The 12,482-nt window shown below is 40.5% G+C and overlaps 1 protein-coding gene across 1 annotated transcript; it reads left to right on the forward strand.

Moving 5' to 3' along the window:
* The first annotated feature begins 560 nt into the window (after positions 1 to 560).
* On the forward strand, positions 561 to 2,601 carry LOC129762831 (GTPase HRas). Its single transcript, XM_055761389.1, has 4 exons — positions 561 to 974; positions 1,359 to 1,499; positions 1,567 to 1,682; positions 1,740 to 2,601. The coding sequence occupies exons 1-4, from the start codon at positions 836 to 838 to the stop codon at positions 1,914 to 1,916; spliced, it is 573 nt and encodes a 190-aa protein (XP_055617364.1). The 5' UTR covers positions 561 to 835; the 3' UTR covers positions 1,917 to 2,601.
* The last annotated feature ends 9,881 nt before the right edge of the window (positions 2,602 to 12,482 follow it).

Here is a 12,482-nt window from a genome sequence, read left to right on the forward strand (position 1 = left end):
CTTCGAAAATCGTAGGAACGGTCCCCGATCGATGATAATCTGGAATTCCATGGATATCCTGCTTCATGGACAGATCAAAATGCACAGAGGAATTGATGTAGTCAGGAAAACAAACACGGTTGGGAATATACGAAGAAGGATCAACCTGCATGGAGACGAATTCATGATATGAACTTGTAAGACTTAGTACGTGCAAAATTATACGATTTAATGTTTGCTGGGTAGTGAACAAACTTGTTGCTTGTGTTGCTACGCATCGTGAAACGCATCCTCTGATGATTCCTCAAATGATAGCGGAAAGGTTCTGTATTGAGTTGACGGTAACGATTAAGCAGAGATAATGGGGCATGTACACAATTGAAAAAATCTAAAGTGGAGAAGGAAGTCTTAAATCATGCTTTTCCTCTCCACGTGGGATGTGGATGGCCCCTCAACTAACCACATATTCGGTTGAGTGTAGAATTCTCCAATACTTATCCTACTCTCCCCCAGTTAGCGCTTCTTTCGCTCAAAGCGCTGCAGCTCCCGCATTCAGCTGTCACATCTGACACCAACGTCAAACCAATCAAAAACCAACAACAACGACGACGAAGACGGTGACGGAGTGACGATCACGGAGCAAGAAAAAAGATTGTTTGTTTCGCTGCAAACCAAGCGCCACCAAACCATCGGATCGGGGTGGATGCCGTGAAGAAAATAATTGTAAGACAATCTCGAAGTCGAAAGTGTGGTTACGCGACGCTCTCCGACGGCCACCCGGGTAGGCAGGAAGGCAGATAGGTAGGTAGGCAGGCACTACTACTCTTAGTCGGTGCAGTGCAGTGCAGCAACAAATATGACCGAATACAAACTGGTGGTGGTTGGGGCTGGAGGCGTTGGCAAATCCGCCCTTACGATACAGCTCATCCAGAACCACTTCGTGGACGAGTACGACCCAACCATCGAGGATTCTTACCGCAAACAGGTGGTAATCGGTGAGTTCGTTTGTGGATTTGATTTTTTTCTTCCTCTATTTACTGCTTGATAGGGATATTATGATGGGATGTTCAATTCGATGCGATCGGCTGCGAAAGAACTTTGTTTAATTAATGTGTGCTCGGTGGAAAATTTGTGTTTGTTAGTTTGTATTGTTTGCAAGATGGAACCAATTAGTCATTCCGCTCGGGTTGTGGGTGGAAGGCACAGGTAGAGAAGTGGTGGAATGCAAGATGAAGAAACAACCCTTCCGAGCGCACATGAAACAATTCGAGAACAACAATGAGTCATATGCGGAGAGAAGATCAATCAGTTTCGTTAGTGCAATTAAGTGGATAATAACCTTCGACATCAATGTTTGTTTTTTCGTTTCTTGTCGATAGATGGCGAGACTTGCCTGCTGGACATACTGGACACTGCTGGTCAAGAGGAATACTCCGCTATGCGTGATCAATACATGCGAACCGGTGAAGGTTTCCTGCTCGTGTTTGCTGTCAACAGTGCCAAAAGCTTCGAAGATATAGGCAAGTTAAATCGGTTCTGTTTAATGTTGTGCACAATCAACATTATTTGGCTTTCGTTTCAAAACAGGAACCTATCGAGAACAGATCAAACGCGTTAAGGATGCCGAAGAGGTTCCCATGGTGCTGGTTGGGAACAAATGCGATCTACAGGCGTGGGCTGTCGACATGAACCAGGCGAGAGATGTAAGTCCTTCGTCTTGACAATCGAGCATTCCCAAATTTTATTCTGTATTTTCTCAGGTGGCGAAACAGTACGGAGTTCCCTTCGTTGAAACGTCCGCCAAAACCCGGATGGGGGTCGATGACGCTTTCTACACGCTCGTGCGTGAGATCCGCAAGGACAAGGAAAGAGGGAAGAAGAACCGAAAGCACAACAAGCTCGGTTCGAGCCGCCGCTTCAAATGCGAACTATTATAATATGTGTAATATGTGTTCTGTTTTCGATATATGCAAAACATTAAGTGCTGCCTGCTCTTTACTTTTGCGTTATCAATCTGGCGCGCATAGAGAAGTGACCGCACAAATCATAAACTCAATCTGTATTTGTTACCGTCTCCTACGGTTGAGAGAAACGAAAATGATTTAAGAACAAAAGCATACTAATTAAGATATCGAGGAAAAAAAACTATGATCTACTACAATTATTATTAGTGTAACAAAATTATACCCTTTGGAGAATGAAAACAAGAAAAAAACAAGCTATGTAATCCCAGAAATGAGAGAAACAAAAGGGAAACAAAATCAACCCGAATCCACGAACAAAAAAAAAACTCGTGAGAACACGTAGACAAAATACGATGGTAACCATTAGCTTTAAAAATCTTATTCTTTACTACGCAAATGTATTTTAAATTTCCCCCACTTTTTATTATCAGTGCTATTTAAAACTATAGTTGTCATAATCACTCTAGCAAAACGATACGTCGAACAATTAATCAGTAATAGGAGAGATTTTCGCTAACTGGATCCGTTCCTCCAAACCATGTTTTAAGAAGATGAAAATAAAAACAAAAATTCAAACTGTATTACAAAATATTCAACATTGAACTGACGCATCATTGATAATTCTGGAAAATAAAGATTACTTCGTCTACTTATTATACAGGAAGTGTTGCGTTTAGAATCGTAGTCCGATTTATCGTTATAAAAAAAAGCTTACCTTCCGAAGCTTGTATTTCGAAAATGGAAAATTTTCGAATGACCATAAAAAAAACTACAAATGATAGTTTAATGATAGTTTAAACAAATTTTCCATAAAACATATTTCTACTGACCATGCTATAAAAGTATTTCAACGACCGGTTGGGCAGTTTTTTCTTAGTTTTATTAATTAGTTCCTCCTCCGTTTCCGCCACGAACTTGTTGGAGTGAACCCCTTCGCTTCAGGTTCACCCAGAAATTCCCGATGCGACGCAGCTTGGGAACGTCCGGAGACCGGTGGACTTCAGAACAACATCTATCTTCAAGCGGTTCATCTCCTCCAGCGACTTTTTCGCTTACTGGACGGAGGTCATGTCCGGCCAGAATGGATGTGATTTTTGAATGAAGAAGGCAACTTCCGGCAGGCATTTTGTGTTGTAGATCTTTCCGTTCACCGTAAGTCCCGAACGACCGCAAAGGGTTTATAGAGCAAAGAGAACCAAAATTGGAATGTGAGGATGTAAGAGTACAAAAACTCATATAAACCCATTCGTTGCCAAGCTGCCAAGGACGAGTACACTCGTCTCGTGTGTACTCATCTAATGTCAGATGAGAAGACATGTTTTTATTTTAAGAAAAGCAACAAACATAGAGCGAACATTTTTGAATTTGAAAAAAAAAACATTGGTTTATCTAAATTACTCGAAAATTGAGTGGGGCTGTCCACATACCACGTGGGCAACTTTAGGGGGGTAGGGGGTAAGACAATGTCCACGCTTGTCCACGGAGAGGGGGGAGGGGGTATGGATCGAGTCCACGTGGACAGGAAGAATATTTTTTTAAATACAACCATCAGTTCAAAATACATCCACCAGGTAATGATGCTACTCATTTGAAGGATAAGAAAATTTTGGGTAGAATGCAGTTGTAAAAAAATTAAATTAATGGAACCAAGTAACTTTTACAGGTAAAGATGAAACCTAATTTTTTGTGCTTTTATAGGTTTTTCTAAATTTTCCAAAAATGCATGATAAACTGGATTGTTTCTATCAACCAAATTGAAGCTGCCCAACCATTCTACGATTCTTTTCTTGACACCACACTGTTATCTTTCTTTTTATCTTGCAAAAATTTAAATTATTCACAACATAATTTATGCATTTCAATTCGTACCGCCCAATAGCAATGCTGTCTTGTATACGGAAATTGTTGGAGAAAATGATCTTGTTTCGCCTTGATCGATGGGTTGAAACGAATGGCCTACTCTCAGATACACAATATGGGTTCCGCAGGGGCAAGGGGACGAATGATTGTCTTGCGTTGCTTTCTTCAGAAATTCAAATGGCTTACGCCGAAAAAAAACAAATGGCTTCAGTATTCTTGGACATAAAGGGGGCTTTCGATTCCGTTTCAATAGAGATTTTGTCGGACAAATTACACTCTCGGGGTCTGCCGCCTCTATTGAATAATATGTTATATAACTTGCTTTGTGAGAAACATTTGAACTTTTCTCACGGAGATTCGGCAGTAAGTCGGGTCTCTTACATGGGACTCCCCCAGGGCTCATGTTTAAGCCCCCTTTTGTACAACTTCTATGTAAGCGACATCGACAATTGCCTTACACAAAATTGCAGCCTAAGACAACTTGCAGATGATGGAGTGGTGTTTGTCGTAGGACCAAACGAATCCGACCTGCAAGGACCCTTACAAGATACTTTGAACAATTTTTCAACCTGGGCCATTGGGCTAGGGATCGAATTCTCCACGGAGAAAACAGAGATGGTGGTTTTTTCTAGGAAGCATAGACCAGCAAAACCAAAGCTTCAACTTTTGGGTAAACCGATCACTCATGCTATGTCATTCAAGTATCTTGGGGTCTGGTTCGACTCCAAATGCACTTGGGGGGCCCATATTAGGTATCTGAGTAAAAAATGCCAACAAAGAATAAACTTTCTCCGTACAATTACCGGCACATGGTGGGGAGCCCACCCCGAAGATCTTATAATGTTGTATCGAACAACTATTCTCTCAGTGATGGAGTATGGCAGTTTCTGTTTTCAATCAGCTGCCAAAACACACCTCATTAAACTCGAGCGAATTCAGTATCTTTGTCTCCGTATTGCGTTGGGATGTATGCCCTCAACGCATACCATGAGTCTCGAGGTTTTGGCAGGCGTACTCCCACTAAAAGATCGCTTCAATTTATTATCTCTTCGGTTCCTCATCCGGTGTAAGGTTATGAATCCATTGGTGATCGGAAATTTTGAGCAATTGATCCAGCTAAATTTTCATTCTAGATTCATGAGTTCATATCATGAATTCACCTCTATGCAGGTTGTTCCTTCTTCGTATATTCCCAACCGTGTTTGTTTTCCTGACTACATCAATTCCTCTGTACATTTCGATCTGTTCATGAAGGAGAAAATCCATGAAAATCCAGATTATCTTAGATTGGGGTTCGTTCCTACAATCTTCAATGCAAAGTATGGGCGTATCAATTGTGATAATATATACTTTACTGATGGGTCCTCTATGAATGAGTCCACAGGATTTGGAGTGTTCAACGTATTTTTTAGCACCTCACACAGTCTTCAGAATCCTTGCTCGGTATATATTGCTGAATTGGCAGCGATATACTGGGCGCTGGACAGCGTCGCCTCACGACCTGTTGAACACTATTACATTGTAACGGATAGTCTTAGCTCTGTCGAAGCTATCCGTTCAGTGAGGCCGGAAAAGCACTCGCCGTATTTCCTTGAGAGAATACGAGAAATTTTGAGTGCTTTATCCAGACGCTGTTATGTCATTACCTTTGTCTGGGTCCCTTCACATTGCTCAATTCCGGGTAATGAGAGGGCTGACTCATTGGCAAAGGTAGGTGCAATTGAAGGCGATATATATCAGCGTCAAATCGCCTTCAATGAATTTTATTCTTTAGTTCGCAAAAATACCATCGCTAACTGGCAACGCAAGTGGAATGAAGATGAATTGGGCCGGTGGTTTCACTCGATTATCCCAAAGGTTAGCCTCAAACCGTGGTTCAAAAGTCTGGAATTGAGTCGGGACTTTATTCGCACCTTCTCCCGACTCATGTCCAATCACTGTTCGTTAGACGCGCTGCTTTTTCGTTTTAATCTTGCCGACAGCAATCTCTGCGGTTGTGGCCATGGTTACCACGATATCGAACACGTTGTTTGGTCGTGCGAGTTGTATCTTGTCGCCAGATCGAATTTAGAAAACTCCCTTCGGGCTGGAGGAAAGCAGTCCAATGTGCCGGTGAGAGATGTGTTGGCTCGGTTAGACCTTGATTACATGTCCCAAATATATGTTTTCCTTAAAGCTATCGATCTTCGAGTGTGATTGTTTATACATCCTTTTCTCCTCCTTTTCGTCCTTCGCGAGCTATCGGTTCCCTTCCTACTAACATTAGAATAAGTTAAATTGTAAATACATATTAGATGTAAGGATAGTTTTAAGAATTGAGTGTGAAGTGTCAGTGTGAATGAGAATGTGAATGTGAATGTGAGTGCGAGTGTAAACACACATCTCCTTACATCCCATCCTTTTCCTAATGAAAATGTGTCACCCTTCTAAACTCGAGTCGACCGCGAGTAATCGGTTTCCTATTTCATTAACCATAGAATTAAGGAAACAACATGTTGATATATGCTAGTTGAAATATAGTTAAGAGTTTGGCTCCATTAAACTTATGTAACTGAGCCTGTAAAAATAAACGGATTAATAAAAAAAAAAACTGGCAACGCAAGTGGAATGAAGATGAATTGGGCCGTTGGTTTCACTCGATTATCCCTAAGGTTAGCCTCAATCCGTGGTTCAAAAGTCTGGAATTGAGTCGGGACTTTATTCGCACCTTCTCCCAACTCATGTCCAATCACTATTCGTTAGATGCACTACTCTTTCGTTTCAATCTTGCCGACAGCAATCTCTGTGTTTGTGGCCAAGGTTATCACGACATCGAGCACGTTGTTTGGTCGTGCGAGGTGTATCTGGTCGCCAGATCGAATTTAGAAAACTCCCTTCGGGCCCGAGGAAGACAGTCCAATGTACCGGTGAGAGATGTGTTGGCTCGGTTAGACCTTGATTACATGTCCCATATATATGTTTTTCTTAAAGCTATCGATCTTCGTGTGTGATTGTCCCTATGTCCTTATACCCTCCTTCCTTCCTTTGCGGGTAATTCGTCTTCTTGCTATAAATAGTAGAATAAGTTGAAATGTAAAAACACTATAGATATACGAACAGATTTAAGAATTGAGTATTCATCAACATTGTTACAATTTCCTTATATCACATCCTTCTCCTAAAAATATGTCACCCTTCTAAACTCGAGTACACCGCGAGTAATCGGTTTTCCCCCTTACTAACCATAGATGTAAGAAAATTGTTTATATATATATATATATAGTTTTAAAATTATATTTAAGAATTCGGCTCCTTTAAACTTAAGTTACTGAGCCTGAAAAAATTAACGAATTAATAAAAAAAAAAAATAATTTATGCACAATTTTCTCAAATGAAAGCAATTGAATCGTGCTAAGCAGCGCAGCGAAAGCAATTGAATCGTGCAATTTAGCAGCTAAGCAGCTAAATTAAAGTCAGTTTAAGGAAAAAAAACGGTCTCAAGGAAAAGTTCAATAATTCTTTCGTAGATGAGATTCAACCATAGGCGTGGAAGATTTTTTTCACCAAATACGATCCTCTATCACTTGAAATATTTCGGATCAGCTACCTAACAACTTGTATATAACAATATATCAAACAGATATAATAGTTTTCGATATTCTATTCAATTTATGAGAAAGTTTTCTCAGCAGTTTAACCCATTAACGACCAAGCTGTTAAAATAATTATTTTCACGAACTACATTGGTGTAATTTTGATTATTGACGTTACAGAAACCCAAGTCTTCAAGAATTATTTTTTTCCGTCCTTCCGTTTTCCGAAAAATGACAAAAAACCGAAAAATCGCCAAACAAAAACATTGGCTAAAACCTACATGTATGATCCTGTAGGAGGTTCAATCCAATGTTTTTTTCTCCATCACAATGTGTGTTCTTTTATTAAAGTAATACTGTAAGAAAGTTTACATATTTTTGCATTTTAGAAAGTTTTGTTATTTATTAGGTTATGTGAGATTATGTACTTTTCGCACATAGTTGCTTTAATCCGAATTTATTGTCCAATAAAGTTATACAAAATCGAATGAAATTGATGGTAAGTGATAGCTAATAAATTGAGCTATCATTTGATGCCAAAAGCTTACCATATGGTAGCTTTCCACAGAAAAATTAGTTGCTGTTCGATTTTTCGAAAGGAAAACCAAAGAGCAATTCAAATAACTTTTCGGACAAGGTTAGTAAAAAAAAATGAATGAGTCGTGAGATTTCTGATGTATACATCGATTCTGCATTCCGCCGGATTTGCATTTCGTTCGAAACCATTATTTCGTTCGAGATATAATTTTGTGTTCCCTATTATTGGCCCATTTAATGTTCGAAGAGAAGCAGATTGAACGAAATGCAAAAACAACTTGAACGGAATACAGAATGGAATTTTATCAAGTCGATCGAAATATAGAATAGGGGTGGTATTTTTTCCCCGCGAGCATTTTGGAAGCCATCTAGACACTCAATGAAGAATGGTGAATAGGCAGTTGAAAAATTAGAAAAATATGCATTGAAAATATTTCTAATACGCTATTAAAGGGTGTGTCACATCAAATTGCATCACGGAAAAAACGCTGTAGAAATTCGCCCAGTAGACCAATCCTTTTGAAAATTTTAGACAGTAAAATAAAAACTATTAAACAACTTTTTTCATTTTCTTTTTATTCATACTTCGAGCCCAAGCCCGTATGCTCGCACCTTCCTCTTTACCCCGTCCATAAGGTTCTGTACAACGTCAGAATGTAGTTTTTTTTGAACAGAAATCCATTTTCTCTTGAAGTCCGCCTCCGATTTGACAACTTTTGGGTTCTTCCGGAGGGCCTGCTTCATAATCGCCCAATATTTCTCTATTGGGCGAAGCTCCGGTCCGTTGGGCGGGTTCATTTCCTTTGGCACGAAGGTGACCCCGTTGGCTTCGTACCACTCCAACACGTCCTTTGAATAGTGGCACGAAGCGAGATCCGGCCAGAAGATGGTCGGGCCCTCGTGCTGCTTCAATAGTGGTAGTAAGCGCTTCTGTAGGCACTCCTTAAGGTAAACCTGCCCGTTTACCGTGCCAGTTATCACGAAGGGGGCGCTCCGCTTTCCGCAAGAGCAGATCGCTTGCCACACCATGTACTTTTTGGCAAACTTGGATAGTTTCTGCTTGCGAATCTCCTCCGGAACGCTGAATTTGTCCTCTGCGGAGAAGAACAACAGGCCCGGCAGCTGACGAAAGTCCGCTTTGACGTAGGTTTCGTCGTCTATTACCAGACAATGCGGCTTCGTCAGCATTTCGGTGTACAGCTTCCGGGCTCGCGTCTTCCCCACCATGTTTTGCCTTTCGTCGCGGTTAGGAGCCTTCTGAAACTTGTATGTACGCAGGCCCTCCCGCTGCTTGGTCCGCTGGACGAATGAACTTGACAAATTCAGCTTATTGGCGACATCCCGGACCGAACTTCTCGGATCACGTCTAAACTGCTTAACTACGCGCTTGTGATCTTTTTCACTGACGGAGCATCCATTTTTGCCGTTCTTCACCTTCCGGTCGATGGTTAGGTTCTCGAAGTATCGTTTTAGTACTCTGCTGACCGTGGATTGGACGATTCCCAGCATCTTACCGATGTCCCGATGTGACAACTCCGGATTCTGGAAATGAGTGCACAGGATTAATTCACGACGCTCTTTTTCGTTCGACGACATTTTTCCAAATTTACGAAAAATTGACAGTGAAACATGGCCAACGTGATCTCTACACTCTTATCTGATTATAAGCGACAGCTGAAGATATAATTCCTAAAAATTAAATTTCTACAGCGTATTTTCCGTGATGCAATTTGATGTGACACACCCTTTAGTACCATCTGAAAATTCCCGGAACTATTGCGGAAAAGGTCTCGCATTGCGCTGACGACTCAGAAGATCAGGATCACGGCTACCTGAGATATCCCGGACGGGGATGTCCGATTGTCTGCCTAGTGCCCTCAATGCTTTGGAAAGCTGAGAGCGGGCAGCATGGAAGCGGATACACGACCAGACAACATGCTCGATGTCGTGGTAGCCATCGCCACAATCACATAGATCGTTTGCTGCGATAAAGATGCGCGTTTAGGTTGGACATTGGACATAAGCTGAGATATCACGCAAATGAAATCACGACCTACATTCAACCCCTTGAACCATGCACTCGTCGAGACCTTAGGGATAATCGTGTGTAACCAATGACCGAACTCATTTTCACTCCACATGTGCTGCTAACTTACGAGCGTGTACTGACGAGAAATGTGGAAAAAATCATTATAAGCAATTTGCCTTCTAAAAAGTGTGCCTTCTGATGCGCCCACCTTAGCTAACAAGCCCGCTTTCTCATTTCCCGGAATCGAGCAATGAGAGGGAACCCATGCTAAGGTAATCTTAAATAATTTTTCGACCAAAACACTCAATAGATGTCTTATTCTTGTTAGGAAATAAGATGAGCGTTTATCAACTTTCATTGAGCGGATTGCCTCTATTGAGCTGAGAATGTCTGAAAATATAAAATAATGGTCGATGGGTAATGTTTCAATGATCCCTAGTGCGTGGTATATCGCACCCAGTTCAGCGACATACACGGAACAAGGATCTTTGAGTTTGAAAGAGGCACTGGAATTTTTATTGAAGATGCCGAAGCCAGTAGATTCGTTTATGAATAAACCGTCGGTAAAGCACATTTTATCAGATCTAACTCTCCCATATTTTTCCGAAAATATCGACGGAATAACATTGGATCGTAGATGATCTTTGATTCCATGGATTTTTTTGTCTCATGGACAGATAAAAAATGACAGAATTGCAAAAGTATGGGAAGCAAACTTGGTTGGAGATGCCCTGTGAAGGGTGCACTTCATAGGTAAGGTACTCATAGTATAAAGACATAAAACTTGACTGAGGAGTCAGTTGGAGTAGAAGTTATCAATCACCAATGGATTCATGATCTTGCAACGGATGAGAAATCTGTAAGATAATTCTGTGAACCGAAGAGTAAGCGGGGATACTCCTGCCAAGACTTCGAGACTCATCGTATGTGTCGAATGCTCGAATTTTCTTGCAGTTGAAACACATGAATTTGTTTGCTTTTTTATCATGCCAAAACTGAGCAATTTAATTACATATAGTTGACAACTATCCCCTCCCTACCCTGTTGAAGTGTCCCCATGGTATATAAATAACCTCGTAATACTTTGGAATTATTGTAACAAGTTTTCATTCGTTTCTCTAAACGCGTCGGTTTTACCCCGACAGGATGTCGATCTTACCCGCAATCGCATCAATTTTTGTATTCTATCAAAATTCGAGTTCTACTCAAAAAGATCAACAAATACTGTAGAACGGTTCATGAAATGTTGTAGAGGGGTACTGTAATGATTTAAAATTGAAGAAACATGGGATGTCTTGGAAATATGTGGAAATGCTTAGAGTGTAGGTTTTACCCTTATTCTTCCTAAATGGAGTTCTGTCTGTCTGTCTTTCTGTCTGATTCTTAAGGTAACCGTACACTGTTTGTTCGGAGGTCAAATCTTTGACACTCGTTGACAGATAAAGTCTCCCATACAAACAGAACACAAATTTCTGCATAACTCGAGAACTAATAGGGCAAATGGAACAAGAATTGGAATGTGAGAATTTAAGAGTACAATAAATGTTTCTATGATGGTTTGACACTCCTCCCTGCTTTGGAAGGAGAAGGAGGGTCCCATAAAAATATTACACATATCTCAACTAACCATAATAATAACTAAACATGACAAAACTTTCGGAAAACTCAGAAGAAAAATAGGAAAATCCGGAGAATTGAAATCCCAAATTTTCTACAATTACATCGTTATAAGCGTTCTTAGTCCGTTTGATGTTTGCGCTAACAAAAGTGATCTTTTTTCGAAAGTAGAAATGGATTTTCAGATGAAAAAACGGACTCCCAAATCTCCTAACTATATAAATAAAAATGAATCGCCAAATGTATTGGTAAGCGAAAAACGCGAGAGAGGAATAGTTCGATTTGAGCTGTCTTCATTTTATCATACTTTCTGTATCAAACATGTATTCCATGTAACGAAGAAACATGTTATTTGCAAGTAAATGAAGAATCTTGAACGAGAATTGTGTCTGAAAATAATTTTATATTATAATGAGTTTTGGTAGAAATACTAGGAAGTTTGTGGTAAAAGGAAATTGTAAAGGGTCAATTAGAAAATCAATCAATGAATAGTTCTGCGATTGGATCCATAAACCTTCGCCTAGTAAAAAAACGTGTATGTTAGAAAGTATTCAAAACAAAAAATCCATTTTGAACGGGATGAAGTTTGCCGGGTCAGCTAGTATCACATCAAATTTTTGTACCCTGTGCTGGACTCGTGGACCAACATAGCACACAGCGAACGAATTTGTCGTAAACACATGCCGAGTTGCGAATTCATGCGACTGCGCGGTAACACGTATACCAGCAGAAGAATGCACGCTTTACGCAAGGCATCCACAGACGAGAGCCGCAAAAGCGTCCCGCGTGGTTGGGTCTGAACAAATCCAGTCGGGAGATAATGATAAAGAGAGACGAGAATAACACGAACAGTTGGTCACTTTTGCGATTGACTCCCTCCGTATGCTCGTACTTCTGCTTGAATAATTTTGTCTCGCGCCGACT

The sequence above is a fragment of the Toxorhynchites rutilus genome, chromosome 1, assembly GCF_029784135.1.
Source record: "Toxorhynchites rutilus septentrionalis strain SRP chromosome 1, ASM2978413v1, whole genome shotgun sequence".
Taxonomy (NCBI): Eukaryota; Metazoa; Arthropoda; class Insecta; order Diptera; family Culicidae; genus Toxorhynchites; species Toxorhynchites rutilus.